Source organism: Penicillium odoratum (genome assembly GCF_028828045.1).
Source record: "Penicillium odoratum strain IBT 22623 chromosome Unknown utg000006l_segment0_segment0, whole genome shotgun sequence".
In the NCBI taxonomy this organism is placed as follows: Eukaryota; Fungi; Ascomycota; class Eurotiomycetes; order Eurotiales; family Aspergillaceae; genus Penicillium; species Penicillium odoratum.
In genome coordinates this window covers 3,760,843-3,775,595 of record NW_026643148.1, presented here as the reverse complement: position 1 = coordinate 3,775,595, position 14,753 = coordinate 3,760,843, and the positions used below count along the sequence as shown (strand labels likewise).

At 48.3% G+C, this 14,753-nt stretch overlaps 7 protein-coding genes across 7 annotated transcripts; 5 read left to right on the top strand and 2 right to left on the bottom strand.

Moving 5' to 3' along the window:
* Positions 1-395: 395 nt before the first annotated feature.
* N7520_009785 (uncharacterized protein) lies at positions 396-3,396 on the top strand (the record flags this gene model as incomplete). The annotated part of the gene is made up of 10 exons (XM_057143719.1): positions 396-454; positions 559-663; positions 814-1,056; positions 1,149-1,176; positions 1,231-1,291; positions 1,342-1,421; positions 1,475-1,646; positions 1,694-1,734; positions 1,792-1,929; positions 1,990-3,396. 10 exons carry the CDS (start codon positions 396-398, stop codon positions 3,394-3,396), a joined length of 2,334 nt encoding a protein of 777 aa, XP_056993007.1.
* A 516-nt stretch (positions 3,397-3,912) lies between these two features.
* On the top strand, positions 3,913-5,634 carry N7520_009784 (serine hydrolase domain-containing protein; the record flags this gene model as incomplete). The annotated part of the gene is made up of 3 exons (XM_057143718.1): positions 3,913-4,110; positions 4,158-5,131; positions 5,196-5,634. The coding sequence occupies 3 exons, from the start codon at positions 3,913-3,915 to the stop codon at positions 5,632-5,634; spliced, it is 1,611 nt and encodes a 536-aa protein (XP_056993006.1).
* A 405-nt stretch (positions 5,635-6,039) lies between these two features.
* On the bottom strand, positions 6,040-8,655 carry culA (cullin culA; the record flags this gene model as incomplete). The annotated part of the gene is made up of 6 exons (XM_057143717.1): positions 6,040-6,228; positions 6,278-8,172; positions 8,258-8,328; positions 8,384-8,400; positions 8,475-8,544; positions 8,606-8,655. 6 exons carry the CDS (start codon positions 8,653-8,655, stop codon positions 6,040-6,042), a joined length of 2,292 nt encoding a protein of 763 aa, XP_056993005.1.
* Positions 8,656-9,457: 802 nt separating this feature from the next.
* Positions 9,458-9,988, top strand: N7520_009782 (cupin domain-containing protein; the record flags this gene model as incomplete). The annotated part of the gene is made up of 1 exon (XM_057143716.1): positions 9,458-9,988. One exon carries the CDS (start codon positions 9,458-9,460, stop codon positions 9,986-9,988), a length of 531 nt encoding a protein of 176 aa, XP_056993004.1.
* Positions 9,989-10,083: 95 nt separating this feature from the next.
* On the bottom strand, positions 10,084-11,337 carry N7520_009781 (phospholipase D regulator; the record flags this gene model as incomplete). The annotated part of the gene is made up of 3 exons (XM_057143715.1): positions 10,084-10,108; positions 10,162-11,029; positions 11,094-11,337. 3 exons carry the CDS (start codon positions 11,335-11,337, stop codon positions 10,084-10,086), a joined length of 1,137 nt encoding a protein of 378 aa, XP_056993003.1.
* Positions 11,338-11,761: 424 nt separating this feature from the next.
* N7520_009780 (mitochondrial K+-H+ exchange-related family protein) lies at positions 11,762-12,710 on the top strand (the record flags this gene model as incomplete). Its single annotated transcript, XM_057143714.1, has 3 exons — positions 11,762-12,198; positions 12,253-12,308; positions 12,367-12,710. The coding sequence occupies 3 exons, from the start codon at positions 11,762-11,764 to the stop codon at positions 12,708-12,710; spliced, it is 837 nt and encodes a 278-aa protein (XP_056993002.1).
* Positions 12,711-12,780: 70 nt separating this feature from the next.
* Positions 12,781-13,443, top strand: N7520_009779 (C6 transcription factor; the record flags this gene model as incomplete). Its single annotated transcript, XM_057143713.1, has 2 exons — positions 12,781-12,920; positions 12,954-13,443. 2 exons carry the CDS (start codon positions 12,781-12,783, stop codon positions 13,441-13,443), a joined length of 630 nt encoding a protein of 209 aa, XP_056993001.1.
* Positions 13,444-14,753: the final 1,310 nt, after the last annotated feature.

Here is a 14,753-nt window from a genome sequence, read left to right as displayed (position 1 = left end):
TCTCCATACCTACTTCGGCGTCGTCAAGAACGGGTTGGTGATTAGGGGGCGAATCATGGGATGAATTGAGCGGTGTTCAGACCGATTGAGTTTTAAAAACATTTATTTCAGACCGAGTCAATTAATCACGCCCACTTAAGTATTAAAAAATTCATCTAGAAAGTACCAGTGTTGGAATAAGATCATGGAGTTGACATTTAGACTACACCGCCGACAATCAACACGTGAGCGATAAAGCCGCATTGCACCTTGAACCACCCCCCGTGAAGCGCACGTAGAAAGCCTCCTTGCGCAATAAATGGCGACACCTGGAACTCCTTCTGGAAAAAGACTGTGACCCTTGCATTTCCCGATCCCCAATTCTGCACGCCACAAACCCCCGCAAGCTCGCCGCGATGGCTGTCCCGCATAAACAAGACCCAATTGTCCTGGTGATTGATTTCCACCATGCGCGGTAAGTCCTCACCAGCTAGCTATTTGCCTAGCTCTGATCTATTTGAGAGAGGATGAGTAAACAAGATCTCGACCGAAACTAACGTATGTCTTTGCGATCTACAGGGGCCCCGAAATCGAACACTGCATCGGTGATGAGGGAACGAACCCGGCTGTCGACAATGACTGGTCATTACTACCCTTCATGGCACTTTCTGATGGTGCGCATCTGTATGGAACCCCCACATGAAGCTCCCTAGCATTAGGAACCTAGACCCTGCCTTTCCCCGTGTTTCAAGTCCCACCCCTCGAAGCAGCCCCGCAATGCCAGCACGAGTCATTAGAGATGAAACTGATGCTTTAGCCTCATGGCTACCTTAGATCGACCGAGGAATTCTCATATTTCACGTTGCGCCGCAAAGAAACATCCGAAACACCGGCAACGTCCCTTTTCGGCATTGCCTGCTCGCGCCAGCTCGATGCCAAGCTCCTGATCCATCGCCCTCCTGAAGTGACGCGCTCGACAGTGCAAAAGGCCGTGGTGGTGGTGACGGATAGTCCGCAGAGAGTGGGACAATTGCGCGAAAAGCTCTCTGTGGTGACATCGGCGTGGTTTGCGCAGCGGTATGTTGATGTCTCTATGTTGAAGGACCTTCTTTTCTTAATGTGGGGGTTCTGTGAGGGTGACACTTGCTGACGTTCTTCTGAACATGCAGGGACTTTTCAGATATTGATATTTTGAAGGTTAGCTCTACCGGAAGATCTGGAAGGCGAATGACAAGTTAACGGACGATCTAGAAATTCCGAGAGGGCCTAGTTATCAGTTTATCCAATGATGCGTCGAAAGATCAGAACTTAGGTGAATATTCTCATATATCACATGTCTTGACGTACGCTGACTTATTGAAGGTCTTTCTCTACGGGAAATGATTCATGAGTTCAAATACCAGACCCTAGTGCTCTTTAAGGGACTATTATTGCAGCCTAAGGTAGGCAGACCTGTTTATTCAACTAAAGTATTCGCTGACCTTGACCTCTGCAGATGCTCTTTTTCGGTACCCGCTGTGAACGTCTATGCATGATTCAATTTTCGCTTGTCTCTTTAATACCTGGATTGATCAATAATCTGCAAGATTGTGCAGATCCTGCATTTGACAGCTATACTCAAAATGTTGAGAAGCCAACCTCCCTTAAGACAAGTGACCGAGGCTCTTGTAAGTTGGAAATTCAATATTTAGATAGACGACACTGATTGTATTAGTATTGGCCTACATGGGTCTACCGCTGCAGATATTTGGAAAGGTACTTATTTACCATCTCCTTGGTGCGCCAGATCCGATCCTCTAACTTTCTTCTTAGGGAAGCATGTTTGGGCCATATACCCCCCTACAGCAACTGGATTTGCTAGCCGATGATGGCACAAAGTCGTATGTTGTGGGATCAACGAATTCTTTGCTCCTCCAACAAAAGGATCGCTATAGCGACATTTTAATCAACGTGAGATGCGAATCTACCCAAATGAGTGGGGAAAAAGCGCTAACAGTCGTTTGATATCAGCTTGATGAGGACAGCATCAATATCTCGTCATTGCCTCTACAAAGGGCTCTAGCCCTATCTGTGGCGGACAGACGCTGGATAGACGTTCTCACCCAGATCGTTAATGAAACCTGGGATGATGCCCATCCATCCCGTCCAAAAACACTAGGCTTCATGGGATCGGAAGAATTCATCCGCCTTCAATTTGAAGAGTACCTCCTCGCCTTACTATCCAGCATGAAATACCATGAGGAGCTTGCCTCGCACTCGTCGGGTGATTCGCCACACCGAAGCAGAGCTCAGCTACAAAACTTCAATATTGAAGGCGATCCTGCTCTTGACTTCAATGCAGAATTTTTGACACAATGGCAGAAAACCTCGAACTATGCCCTTTTCTCAAAGCTTACCTCCGATGCCCTCTTGTACTCAATTACCGAGCCACGGCACCCAAGCGCTGGCGGGCTGACTATGGATGATATTCAGCGTCGTCTGTCTCAGCAGGTAGCCGATCTTCACTTGGATGAGCGAGTGCGCGAGGGTCGCGAAGCACTTGGCCGCCAACTTGCCACGGGGCAAAAGAAAGTTAGCGCGGCATTCAATACCTTCTGGTCGGATATAGAGTCCATGCGTGAAGCTCAAAGAAAGCGCAACGAAGAGAAAGCTGCTGCCCAATCCCAGCGCACCTCGATTGATACCTCGCGCTCTCCACCAACGACTTCGCAGGCGTCTCCCTCCGAGCCTTCTGGAGGTTGGCTTTCTCCTCGCCAAAGACCTTCCATTGACGTTTCTCAGGCACAGGCTACTGTTAGCGTCGCCAGCCAAAAAGCCAGTGCATACTTCAGTTCATGGGGCTCCTGGGCCAGCGAAAAGCGCAAAGAGTGGCAAGAGAAACGCAGTTCATCCCCAGGTCCAAACCCCAATCCAGCAGTAGCCCCCGCAGCCATTGTCTCCTCGCCCTCAACGCCGGTGCTCTCAGTCGCAACTGAAGACCTCGAGTCGGACCGTGGTCGTCGCCGATCCATGCAGCAGCATCGCGCCAGTTCCAATGGGGATGCCTCGGACGGTCTCAGCCGTAGCAACAGCCGCCGCAAGCGATGGAGCAACATTATTCTACGCCGCGAGAGCGGAGAGTTTAAACGGGACGATGGCTCCGATGCTCTTGACGCGCCTTATCCCAAATCCCCCTTGTCCCACGGTTCCCCAGCATACGAGCCCGAATCCCAGCATAGCTCGGAGGTCATCTTCTCACAGAAGGAGAACGACGAACCCATTCATGAGGCAACTCCTGCCAACGAAGACGGCTTCACAGCTGTGTCTCTCACGCCCGAGGACGGTCTCCGAGTCAATATGAACCCGGAGAAGACCACGAAGCCATCCGATGCACAGGAAGATGAAACCACCACTCTCCCTATCGAGGTAGAGAAATAGCCAATCTATTCTACGGTAACCTATCATCTCCTGGTTTCGTTTTGTCCCTACACTTCACTTCGTCACTTTCCCCGATTCCAGATCCTTGGCATTACATTCCAGCGGCATACCCATCTCATTTGAACCCTATCTTGTCCAAATTTTGTTGTCTATACTTGTTTGACTTTTGTATGTCTTTACTGTAAATTATACCCCTGGTCGGAATGTGCTCTTCCGTCTAGGCTGGTACTTTGGGATAATCATGTGTGCACATCAGAACGGAATACATATTAGTAGATAATAACATTTGCATTTATACATCAGATCAAACAGCTTCAAAAATCTAACTTTTGATGAGTTTTGCGAATGCGCAAGTGTTGTTGCACCTTGTGGATCCAACCCCCGCATGAAACCAACCAATCGATTGGAGCTGTCAAGTGTACGGGAGTGTCTCCGAGATACCAATGGGGCTAGCTGAGTATATGTCTACGTTCTCACCCATGTATTCATTGACCGTACTTGCTGCTGTACTTCAATATGCGTTTGCCTTTGACTCTGATCTTTCCTGGGCTTGCTCTTGCCGAGGTATTGCAACAGCCTCTTCAAGAACCAAACCAGTCCACAAGCCTTTCACCCTTGAATGCCGACTTTGACAATAAGGTCAAGTGGGCCCTGGACCATTTCAATATTCCCGGTTTGGCCGTTGCAGTCGTTCATGGAGAAACATTCTCCAAAGTGAGTAAAACCTCGTCAACCGTTGCTTGAACTAACCAACGAATCAGGGCTACGGCATCTCAGATAGTCTCAGTTCTCAGCCAGTGACGGAGCACACTCTGTTCTTCGGAGGAAGCACAACCAAAGCCTTTACGTCTGCGGCAATTTCTCTTCTCGTCGACGACGACGTTAATTTCCCAGGAATCCATTGGGATACACCCGTCCACTCTATCCTTCCAGTGGATTTCGCCCTCAGTGATCCCTGGTCTACCTCGGAAATAACAATTGTCGACATCCTATCTCATCGCACTGGCTTACCACGCCACGACTGGGTATGGCTTGCTAATATAACGCTCCAAGAAGCGGTCCAATCATTGAGGAATCTTCCATCCACGACTTCTCCACGGACAACATGGCAATATTCCAATCTTATGTACTGCGCCGCAGCCCATCTCATCGAAACAGTGACGAACCAATCCTTAGAATCCTTCTTCACGGAAAATATCTGGCTGCCCCTAAGCATGACTGAGACGTATATCTCCTTGTCGGAAGCTCGAAAGGCAAATCGAGATATCTCCCAGGGATTTTACGTTAACCTGGATGGTGGACTCTCATCCACCGAACAGGTATATACAGATACTATCCGTGGAGCGGGTAATATCCTGTCCTCGGTATCAGACTACGCCAAATGGATTTCAACAATGCTGAATCGCGAGCCACCATTTTCTCCAGCAGGTTATGATGCATTATTTGGTGCCCACTCCATCGTCTCTCCTAATCCTGTTGAGCCATTCCAGACTTCTACATTCTATGGACTGGGATGGTTATCAGGTGTATACAAGGGTGAGACGATATGCTTCCATGGCGGGGATCAGTTCGGGTATGGAGCATCTGTTATGCTGTTACCACAACGAAAGTTCGGACTGGTGTTGCTAGGGAATAATATGAATGGGGTTGACGCGGCGGCGGATGTACTTGCGTATCATCTGATTGATGAAGAACTAGGCATTCCTTTGGAGAGTCGAATTGACTGGATTGCAAGGTTAGTGCTTGTCAATAGCTCCCAAGGTTGATTTCGAAACTATTTGCTGATCTACGTGAAACAGAGGCGATGCGATGATCAATCAAACACATCTTTCTGAACATATCATTGCAGAGCTTTACCCCGGCGTCCCTGATCCTCCGTTGGCAAACCCTCTAGATATCTCTGCTTATGAAGGATTCTATACACATCCCTCTTACCCGGATCTTATACTATCAAGCAACTGCACTGGGGACTATCGAATCTACCAAAGATTGAACCGCACAGCCCCCGACCTGTGCGCATCTATTTCAAATTACAATGACTACTCCAAAGAGTTGGGAATTGGCTTGTTCCATGTGTCTGGCACATATTGGTTGCAGATTGCAATGCGATGGGGCTATCCCACGGCTGTTCGGCTGGAATTTCAGATTAGCCCTGACGGTTCAGCAAGCTGGCTAGGAATTGAGATTGAGCCTTTAATGGCGGAGAGGGAAGAGAAAATATGGTGGAGACATGTCTGATAGCCCTCGATTGTTGGGATGCATACGTGGAAAATCCTTACCAGTGTCCCTGTACATCGACTAGACTAAATGAATGAATCTTGGGAGTATATCTTGAAAATCAGAATGATCATTGATCTGTCGTCTCAGCGCTATGATGAAAGATGTACCATAAAATAAGATAAAACAGACGATGCGTCGATTTGTGCTCCTTAGCTCCCAAAACATCTTTAAGCAAAACCCACGCCCGGTCCAGCTCTGCGCAGCCTTGCGCCTCAGAACCCACATGTGGAAACACAATGCATGGAAATTAAGAACCGAGATCAGGAATGGAAGAGGGCTATGAGCTAGACAAGTGAAAAGAAAAAGAGGAAGACCAGGGTAGATGCGAGGGAATTTGTGTAGAAGCGAAATAGGGTAAGGTGATTAAGCAATGTAGGAAACTTCGTCTCCCTCTAAACGTTCAATGTAGTCCTTTTCCATAAGGGCCTCGATGTTTTTCTTGATGTCGGGGATCTTGGGCGGGAAGCGTGATTTGACCTGTTGGATGACTTCCTGTACGAGCTGAACGTGCTTCATCTTCTTGCGGGATTTCATAACGCGGACGATGGCGGACTAGAAGGGTTAGCGTGAGTCGGAGTATATTGACAGAGAAATGACATACCTGGAGCAACAGCTTCCGATCTTCCTCGATCGTCTTGTGGGTGTCATCGGATTCGACCTTTTGCTCCGACTTTATCTGGATGTTGAGGTTGACCTTGACCTTTTTGTTCTTGAAGTTGTAGTTCAAGGTATACATGGTTGAATCCTCGGGCTTGGCACCATCGGGCGCCAGGAGCACCTTCGCCTTCAGGAAAATAGCAAGATTGGGATCGAGGACATCAGGAGACAGGGTAGTAGCCTTCTGGATGTCCGAGTACGAGAGAGTGTCGGTCTCGTTGAATAATAGCAAAATGCCCATCTGGAAAGTGGACACCTGGAATGTGTAAGGAACCTTGGCATTTTTGATGTAGTTCGCCTTGACCTCGCCCTTGCACAGCTGCCACAGCCATGTCAGCTTGCGACCGTTGTGCTTATCAAAGTAAAACTTTTGGAACCGCTCAGCGGACTTGGTAACCTCTGGGGGCGCGGAGAATGTGGTGTTTGGGGGGTTCAGAGGCCACATTCCAGTTCCCAGAACTTGGAAATGTGCGTCCACCATTCGCTTGCGGTCGTCGTCGTCCAGCACCTTTTCTTGGTACACTTTGTAATTGGCATTAAGATCCTTGGAGATCTGGATGTCCTGGAACATGCGTTGCAACTTATTGGTATATTCAAATCCACACGCCTCCTTCAGCTTGCTGATCATGCTGGTTTCCGCATCATCAGAGACCGAGCTGACATGCACCAGACGCTTCGCCAGCATTTTTGAGTAGAACTTTTGGAACACGTCCTTATCCTCGATGTACTTAAAGACGGTCATGATTTGGACGAGCATTTCCTCGAGCTCAGACTCCTCGGCAGCCTTGGAGCCCTTCTTGAGCAAGGAATCGGTGTACTTAGCCAGCAGTTCAGGTGACTTGGTTGTGGTCGACTTGCAAATGCGGTTACGGTTGACAAACTCCCGACAAGCATTATCAAGCGAGCGAACGAACTCAGACTCGCCATTGAAGGCTTCGTCGACAAGATTCTGGTACCGCGTGTGAACTTGAAGTAGAGCATCAACGTACAGCTTAGGCTCAAAGTTCTCGCCTTCCGAGGCAACCTTTTCAATCGCAGCCAAACCGGCCTTTCTCACATGGTTTTCAAATGTGGAACGCAATGGATCCAAGCCCTCCTTGATGCGCGATAGGAGGCGGTACATGCGGGCAAGGTCGTCTTGGCGTTCATTATCAAGCAGAATCTGGAATTCGTCGCGGAGAAGAGTGGAATGGGCGGTAACAAGAACATCAAGACATGTCTCGGTGAGGCTCTTCGTCACATCCGAGTGTAGATAAAGACCCACTCGAGCCTTCTCCTCCTCCAGCCGAGCCTCGGCCTTCTTCATGTATTCCACAACGCTGTTCTCTGCCACAAATTGGCGCGATTCATTCTCATAGTACTTTCTTGTCGCATCGATAAACGGTCGTTGGAAGTAGTTGCGGTAGACTTCGAGGGTGGACTTTTTGCTATCGTTCTCATCCAGACCTAACGACACGAACGAATCGACAATGTTCTTAATCTGTGATTGTTCAATTGTTTCGCCATTCCGCTGCTTCTCAATCAAATTCAGCACTGCGTCCATCACCTTCGCATGCAAATTCTCAAAGAAGTCGTCCTTCCACTTGACCAGGTGTAAAGTGTAAACATCGTAAACATTCTTCTTTCCCTCGTCTATCTCACGCTTGACCCAGTGTCGGTTGAGATAGCTGAAAAGATGGTTGACATATTTGGCGGCGGTTGTGTACCGGGTCCACTCGCGGATGTAGAATGCCAGTAGGGCTTCGTCGGAGTGGGCTAGGGATTTGTCGTGCACTTCGCTGAGATGGCGCGAGAGGTATTCGCCCAGTAATTTGTAAAGTTCCTCGCCCAACAGGTGAGCTATTTCAAACAATCAAGTCGTTAGCGCTTTCGATCACTTCCAGGATCAGGACAGCCCGCGAGTTTCCACAGAAGATAGACGAACCTCCACGATGAGCTTGTAAGCCCTGATTGCTTGCGACGGCTTTCTGTGATGTGCAAAAATTGTGGACGGCCCTAAGTGAGTGGTAAGTGGGGGTAGGACACGAAGAATTCGGAGATGGAAACAAACGTGTAAAGAGCCATGTACTGTAACGTGGTCAGCAAATTTTCTTCGGGGTTCTAGCAGGAATAGGGCCCAGCATAAATTGGACTTCACTTACATGTTTCATGTCAACGCCCTCGTCCAGCTTGTGCATCACATTGTTGATACCCGACTCCAAGAACGACCAACTGAACCATAGTTAGCGCCAAAAGCTTCGAGCCTATTGCTTGCACGTGGCCCAAAACTCACGTTTCCTCGAGGTCATCCTTGTGAGGCGTTTGCGGCATTATCGGCGCCATGGCGTCAAGGGGCGGGATCGAGCAAGGAATTTGAAGAACGCAGTTAATCTAGTTTGCGCGGGGTTAACAATAAGAATGAAGCTCCAAATTTCCATGGGTGTCAAGAGAAATACAGAAGGGCACATACATGACTGTCACCCCTCAGAGATCACAGATAGCGCCACGAGTGATGAGTGACGCCGTAGGATTCTGGGGCACAAGATGGGTGTTGCGTTGGGAAGAGGTACCCGACCCCGTTAAAGTAGAGATAGAGAGGAACAGAAGGACACGACTCAGGACTGAAAAACAAGCAAGAGATAAAAGGTTAAGAAGATCAGGCAGAAGGTGTGGCGGCGAGGGTTGATGAGGCTGAGAGGGTCGAGCATCCCCACGGTTGTTTGAGGAAGGCGGTCAGAGGAGGGTGACGGCGTGTATCGAAACATTTGTTTATGGGTTTATGGACTTTGACGTAACGCTACAAACAGGTTGTAGACAGGATATTACAATATCTCTGGCATCATGGTATTTTTATGAATTGTTGTAATATTTCTTTCGGGAGATTTAACTACGGAATAGACAATTTGCAAATCTGAAGTGGGCATCGTCGGGCATAGTGCCGTTGGAGCATCATTGTTCAGATGATCGGCCTGGCCCGGTGACTTATATTAGACAAGATTCCTTCATATATGACAAGGAAAATCATCAACCTCAAGGCTGGGCTTAGCCAGTTTCTGCCGTTGAGAAGCAACAAGGCGTCGTGACGTCATTAGTGACATCGAGCTCGCCTTCTACCCCGTGTTACTACGCAACACTCGGTAAAATCATGACCTTCAATCCAGCCACCGAGATTCGAATCACCTACCGCCAGATTCCATCATGGAACCGTATTCCCAATACATCAATCCAACATAAACCGGTGATGATATACCATGGTGCATTCAACGCCACTCCCGTCGATCTTGAGCGGCGCCTTAAGGCGGTCGGCGTAGTTGGGCCTCAATGGACCTATACCATGTACACCCTGACCCATTTTCATTCCACTACTCATGAGGTCCTAGGTGTCGTTGCGGGGCGAGCACGACTGTGTTTTGGGGGTGAGGGGAACCCGGAGCGTTTCGAGCCAGTCGTGCAGCATGGGGATCTGATCATTGTGCCCGCGGGAGTCGGACATCGATTGTTGACTGATGAGGGAGAGGAGCCGTTCGAAATGGTTGGTTCATATCCACATAACAAGGAGTGGGATATGTGTTATGGGCAAGCTGGCGAAGAGAGCAAAGTCCAGGGCATTCAAGATGTTGCATGGTTTGATCGAGATCCGCTCTACGGAGACCATGGCCCTGCCCTGGACATTTAGTCCAAACTCCGTACCTCAGATCATATCATCAATAGTTAATTGAATTATGCTACTCATGGGTTGAGCAAGAAGAAATACCGCGAGTGAAAGCGGTTTCAATGTCTCACTCTCTCAACAAGCCTGTGAAAATGTCAGCTAGTCCAAATACGCCTATCTTAGGATCGGCACTGTACCTGAGAACGCTGATTGCAAATGTCATTAGCCAGGCGACCAGAGCGACCAGCAAGACAGAAGCGAGGGCCTTTTGTCGCTCACAGATTCGATCATTACGAGGATCAACTCGCTGATTGATCTCGGCTTCAGTGCAAGCTCCGGTCACCTCGGACAGAGAATTAAACGCCAAGCTGAGATTGGCGGAATCAAACACAATGAAAAACAGATCCAGCAGGATGAGCCGGGCTTTTGCCGTGGGAGATCGCAGACCTAGGGGCTTTGCGGTGTACTCATCGAAGGTGATGTAAATGAGATATACCAGAGCAACAGCATCAACGATGATTGCCATCAGCGCGGACGCGCCCTGACGGCGTTGGTGGACCTCGTCTGACATGTGTTGGATTATTCCACCTAGTACCAAGGCAGCGAGAGAGAAACACCAGACGGTCAACCGCAGAACGAGTGGTGCGATTGGACTCCTTAAGAAGAAGGCGTGGATACGCTTGAACCAAATTTCTCGACGGCGGGTGGTGTTGTGCAAAGGAAACTCCGGGCTATCACCCTCCAGCAGATTGCCTCGCCATGGTTCCAAATAGTTTCCCATATTCTCGTTCATCCATTCTGGGGTCACTTCTTTGTACTCCTCGCCGAATTCTCGGGGATACTGAATAGTGCGAGAGAATGTCTTCCAGCGGGACTCACGACGAGGGGGAGTCGACATGCCCTCTTCAAGTTGGCCCTCTTGGGTGTAATCGATCCTAGATGTAGGATGGGGAGCATGATTATGTTGGGCGACAAGCACATCATTGGGTTGGGAGGGTAGTAGGCGATCTGTCGCAGTAGCTTCTTCGTTGTCCTCCCGGACTTCCTCGACGGACCGAATCCAGGCTATAAAGAAGAACCTGATTAGTGATCTAGAGATATTGATCCTATAAACGAGTGTCTATCGTACCAGGCAGAGTACGCAAGTTAGGATTTTGAAATCGAGCTAATTCCCCGGTGTTTTGAGTATTGGGAGTATGAGTCGCTGTGGCTGGGGAGTTCGAGGTACTGCTGCGGAGATTGCTGGTGTACGTATCTATTGTTAGATGTGTAGGAGTCGTATTTGAAGAGCCGGTGCCTGCAAGAGTGCTTTCAGGCAGTTTCTCATTGAAGATATGACCAGCGGCCTCAGCTGAGAAGCTATGCACGTCCATGACGAGCGACAAAAGGCTGCACTCGGAGATTGGCGGGAGTTCACTTCCACAACCACATTAGCTCTCTATAGACTAGACGAGAACAAGTGCACGCCAATTGTCCTCTTTAAATAGACAATTAGGAATCAGAGAGGGAAAGTGGGGGATTCGAAAATAAGACGAGGTTGGTAAGGAGATTGTTGATCAGGGCCAAGATTTGACCGAGGAATAAAACGAGTTCGCGCGCGTAATGACGTCTCTCTCCTGCTTAATTTCCTCCGACCTGTCCCACTTCACTTCAACCGTCGAGCTTCCAGATCGCATACAATATTCATATTGCAAGGCATGGGCTTATTGATTTCTCATTAAATTACCTCACATTTATTCTTCTCTTCGTGATCATCACCCAATTTTTCTGAGATCACACAGCCCCCCTCCTTTCGCTATGCGTCTCTTTTTGATCCCTATCTCGACACGTCGGGCATTAATATACTCTCGCCCATTGCGCAAAGATATCCCAAAGGAGCTATCCATACTCGACCGCGTGACAAGCAAGGCAGCTCAAACGTGGGCACAATGGGAAGAAGCTGACGGGGGCTGGAAGAAGCGCCTGGTGACCTGGGGTAATTCGGTACAGCAACGGATTCCATTTGAAGAATGGGGACTTAAGAGTATCCCATCGCTCAAATCTCAAAAGCGAATCGATGAGGCGCATGGAACGAAGAAAATCGACGTGCTGTACCCAGGGAACTCGATACGCTTGGAGAAAATACCCAGCCTGCTGCGGACCATAGCCACAGAACGTCAGGAATTCCACCGGAAGAAGATGCGGTGGAGTTTGGGAATTGCACCGTTGACAGCTCCTCTAGGGTTGATTCCAGTGTATGTTACCCCGAAGTTGCTCTGATTGTCTCGTATATTGACCCACTTCTGAAGTGTCCCAAATATTCCTTTCTTCTACCTAGCATACCGGGGCTGGTCCCATTGGCGAGGTGAGTTTTTATCTTTTTTTTCACCCCCATGACATACTGACATATGTTATCGTGTTAGCATTGAACGGCTCGCAGCACTTAGAGTTCCTTGTGGAGAAGAGCCTCCTAAATCCCATTTCCCTTGCCGAGCTGGAACGGCTTTATGCCAAACGTGCAGCATATGCACTCGATACCCCGATTGATACCCCTGCAGCTGAGATGGTGGAGGACATCGAGCAGAGTGATGAAAGAATCCTCCTGAAGATGTCTGATGCCAAGAAGCTTGCAACGATTTTGGACGCGCCAGAGCTTGCTTTAGAGGCAGAACGTGCTATTGTTCAAGTGAGCGCACAGCTGCAAGCCAGAGCAGCTGAAGCGAAAGCGAAAGCCCAAGAAACCAACTCTGAAAAGAAGGACTCATAGTTAGGGGACTCGGCACGCATTTCTTCAAATTAGATAGAAACCCCACTTCATCCGGTTGTCTTAATCTTCAATGTACCATAGCTTTATCACACAAACCAACATTGCAATAGATTATGTCTTCTTTATCTATTACTCATGTGCTAGTGTTCCCTTCGAGGGGAGCGTCCTGGTCTTATTTGAGCACGGTCGTCTTGCTAATTGGGTTCTTCTGTTTCGCAGTACATGAACTGTTATTAAATATAGTGACCATGATTTCCATACGGGGAAGTTGGGTCCGATCTTTATGAATAGGGCTCGATTGGTGGCTGCGAGGGATCCGCAGACCTTTGAGCGGAGAAAGAAGTATACTTGGGAGTTGAAGCAGATGATCGTTAGTGAGTCTGCAAGGGATCTGCCATTGCGTCGGATTTACGAGGATACTTTGGATGCGCTTAGGAGGACTCTAGGCGTTGTTATGAAACCGGATGAGGGGCCGAGGCTTCAGACTGCAGATGTATTTGCGTGGTTATTTGAGGCCTCTGATGATTATCTGGACTTAATGGCGCGAGAGGAACCTTTTACGCTCATCATATTGGAATATTTCTGTGTTGCATTGCGCCAGATTGAATGGATGTGGTGGATGGAGGGGCTTAGTGGTCGACTCATGACAAAGTTGAATTCTGCGATAGACGAAAAGTATCGATGCAGGCTACGATTACCGCAAGAACAGATATGCTGGGCTCCATCTATCTGAATGCATATTGTCAATGATTATTGGAATCTGTGCAATAGATCCATAAAGTAGGATAAACCGGCCTAGTTGTGGGCTTGGATCGAGCGTGCTCCGACGACTGGAATGAAAAAGGATGAGGGCCTGGAACGTATGTCCGAAAAGTCCGCAGTGTACTCAAGTAATAGAAGTTAGATAGGCAGGCTGCAATGGCGATGCCGCATGCTTCGTGAACACATTGCCCATTTGAATCTGGACAGCCTCCAAAATAATCTTGTAGAGCCCGGACTACATATATGTATGGAGGCGAGTAGCGGTCATGAGGACAGAACCTTTAATATCACATAATAAATGGCAGAAAATCATAAATGCTATCACTTATACTCATCTACTACTTGTACCTATCTATCACTTGGATACATCGCAGACTTTTTGGACGTACGCTCGAAACCTGTTCAGTTTTCTCTTCACGTATCCCAAATCTGCGAGAGCTAACCTTTTTATACAAGCTAAGTTATATACTATTGACCCTAAATTTTCAATATGACAGCGGAGGCTTCGCTAATTGTCTCAGGTGTCTCCCTCGGAGTGTCGGTGACGAACGCGTCGCTCCCTCCACCAGACCTTCTCCTTCCACCTTTTTCTATTCACTTTTTTTCTCTTCACAATTTCCCTTTCTTTTTCACTCCGCTATATAAACTTAAAAAGCCATTAGATTATTCAACTAAACTGGTATAAAGGAAGGTAGAATACTACTACTTAGTCCTCTACTTAGTCCCCTACTTAGTCCCCTACTTAGTCCCCTACTTAGCCCCTTACCTAGTCCCTTACCTAGTCCCTTACTTAGTATCCTATCTAGTATGCTGGATGCATGGCGACCACACTTACATTATATCAAGATATTTCAAAGCTTTTCTACCTTTAATTGGATTTGACCATGACAGCATAAGGTTAAATGGGAACCATCGGCCTCATACAAGAACTTTTCAAGCTGAAAAGCGTGGCCGTTCCAAGCTTCTCCTGATCACATTCATCAGCATTATGATTTATCTACGAGTGTATAATGCACGTTCTTGTGCTTGACTGCGGCACTTGAATTAGGAGATCCACTTAAAGGGAGTGGTTTTATTGGGGTTGCCTCACAATGCCTGTAGCCTCACCATGTCTGTAGCCTCACGTGATATCTACACCGACATTTCCGAGGGCCTCTTCCTCCTACAACTGCCTCACGAGAGTCATTTGATGGCCTCTGCGGGTAGCTCGTAGCTCGTCATCTCTCAGGCAGTCAAGTGTCAATTTTGTGTTTCACGTCCTTCCCTATGGCAACAGCATCG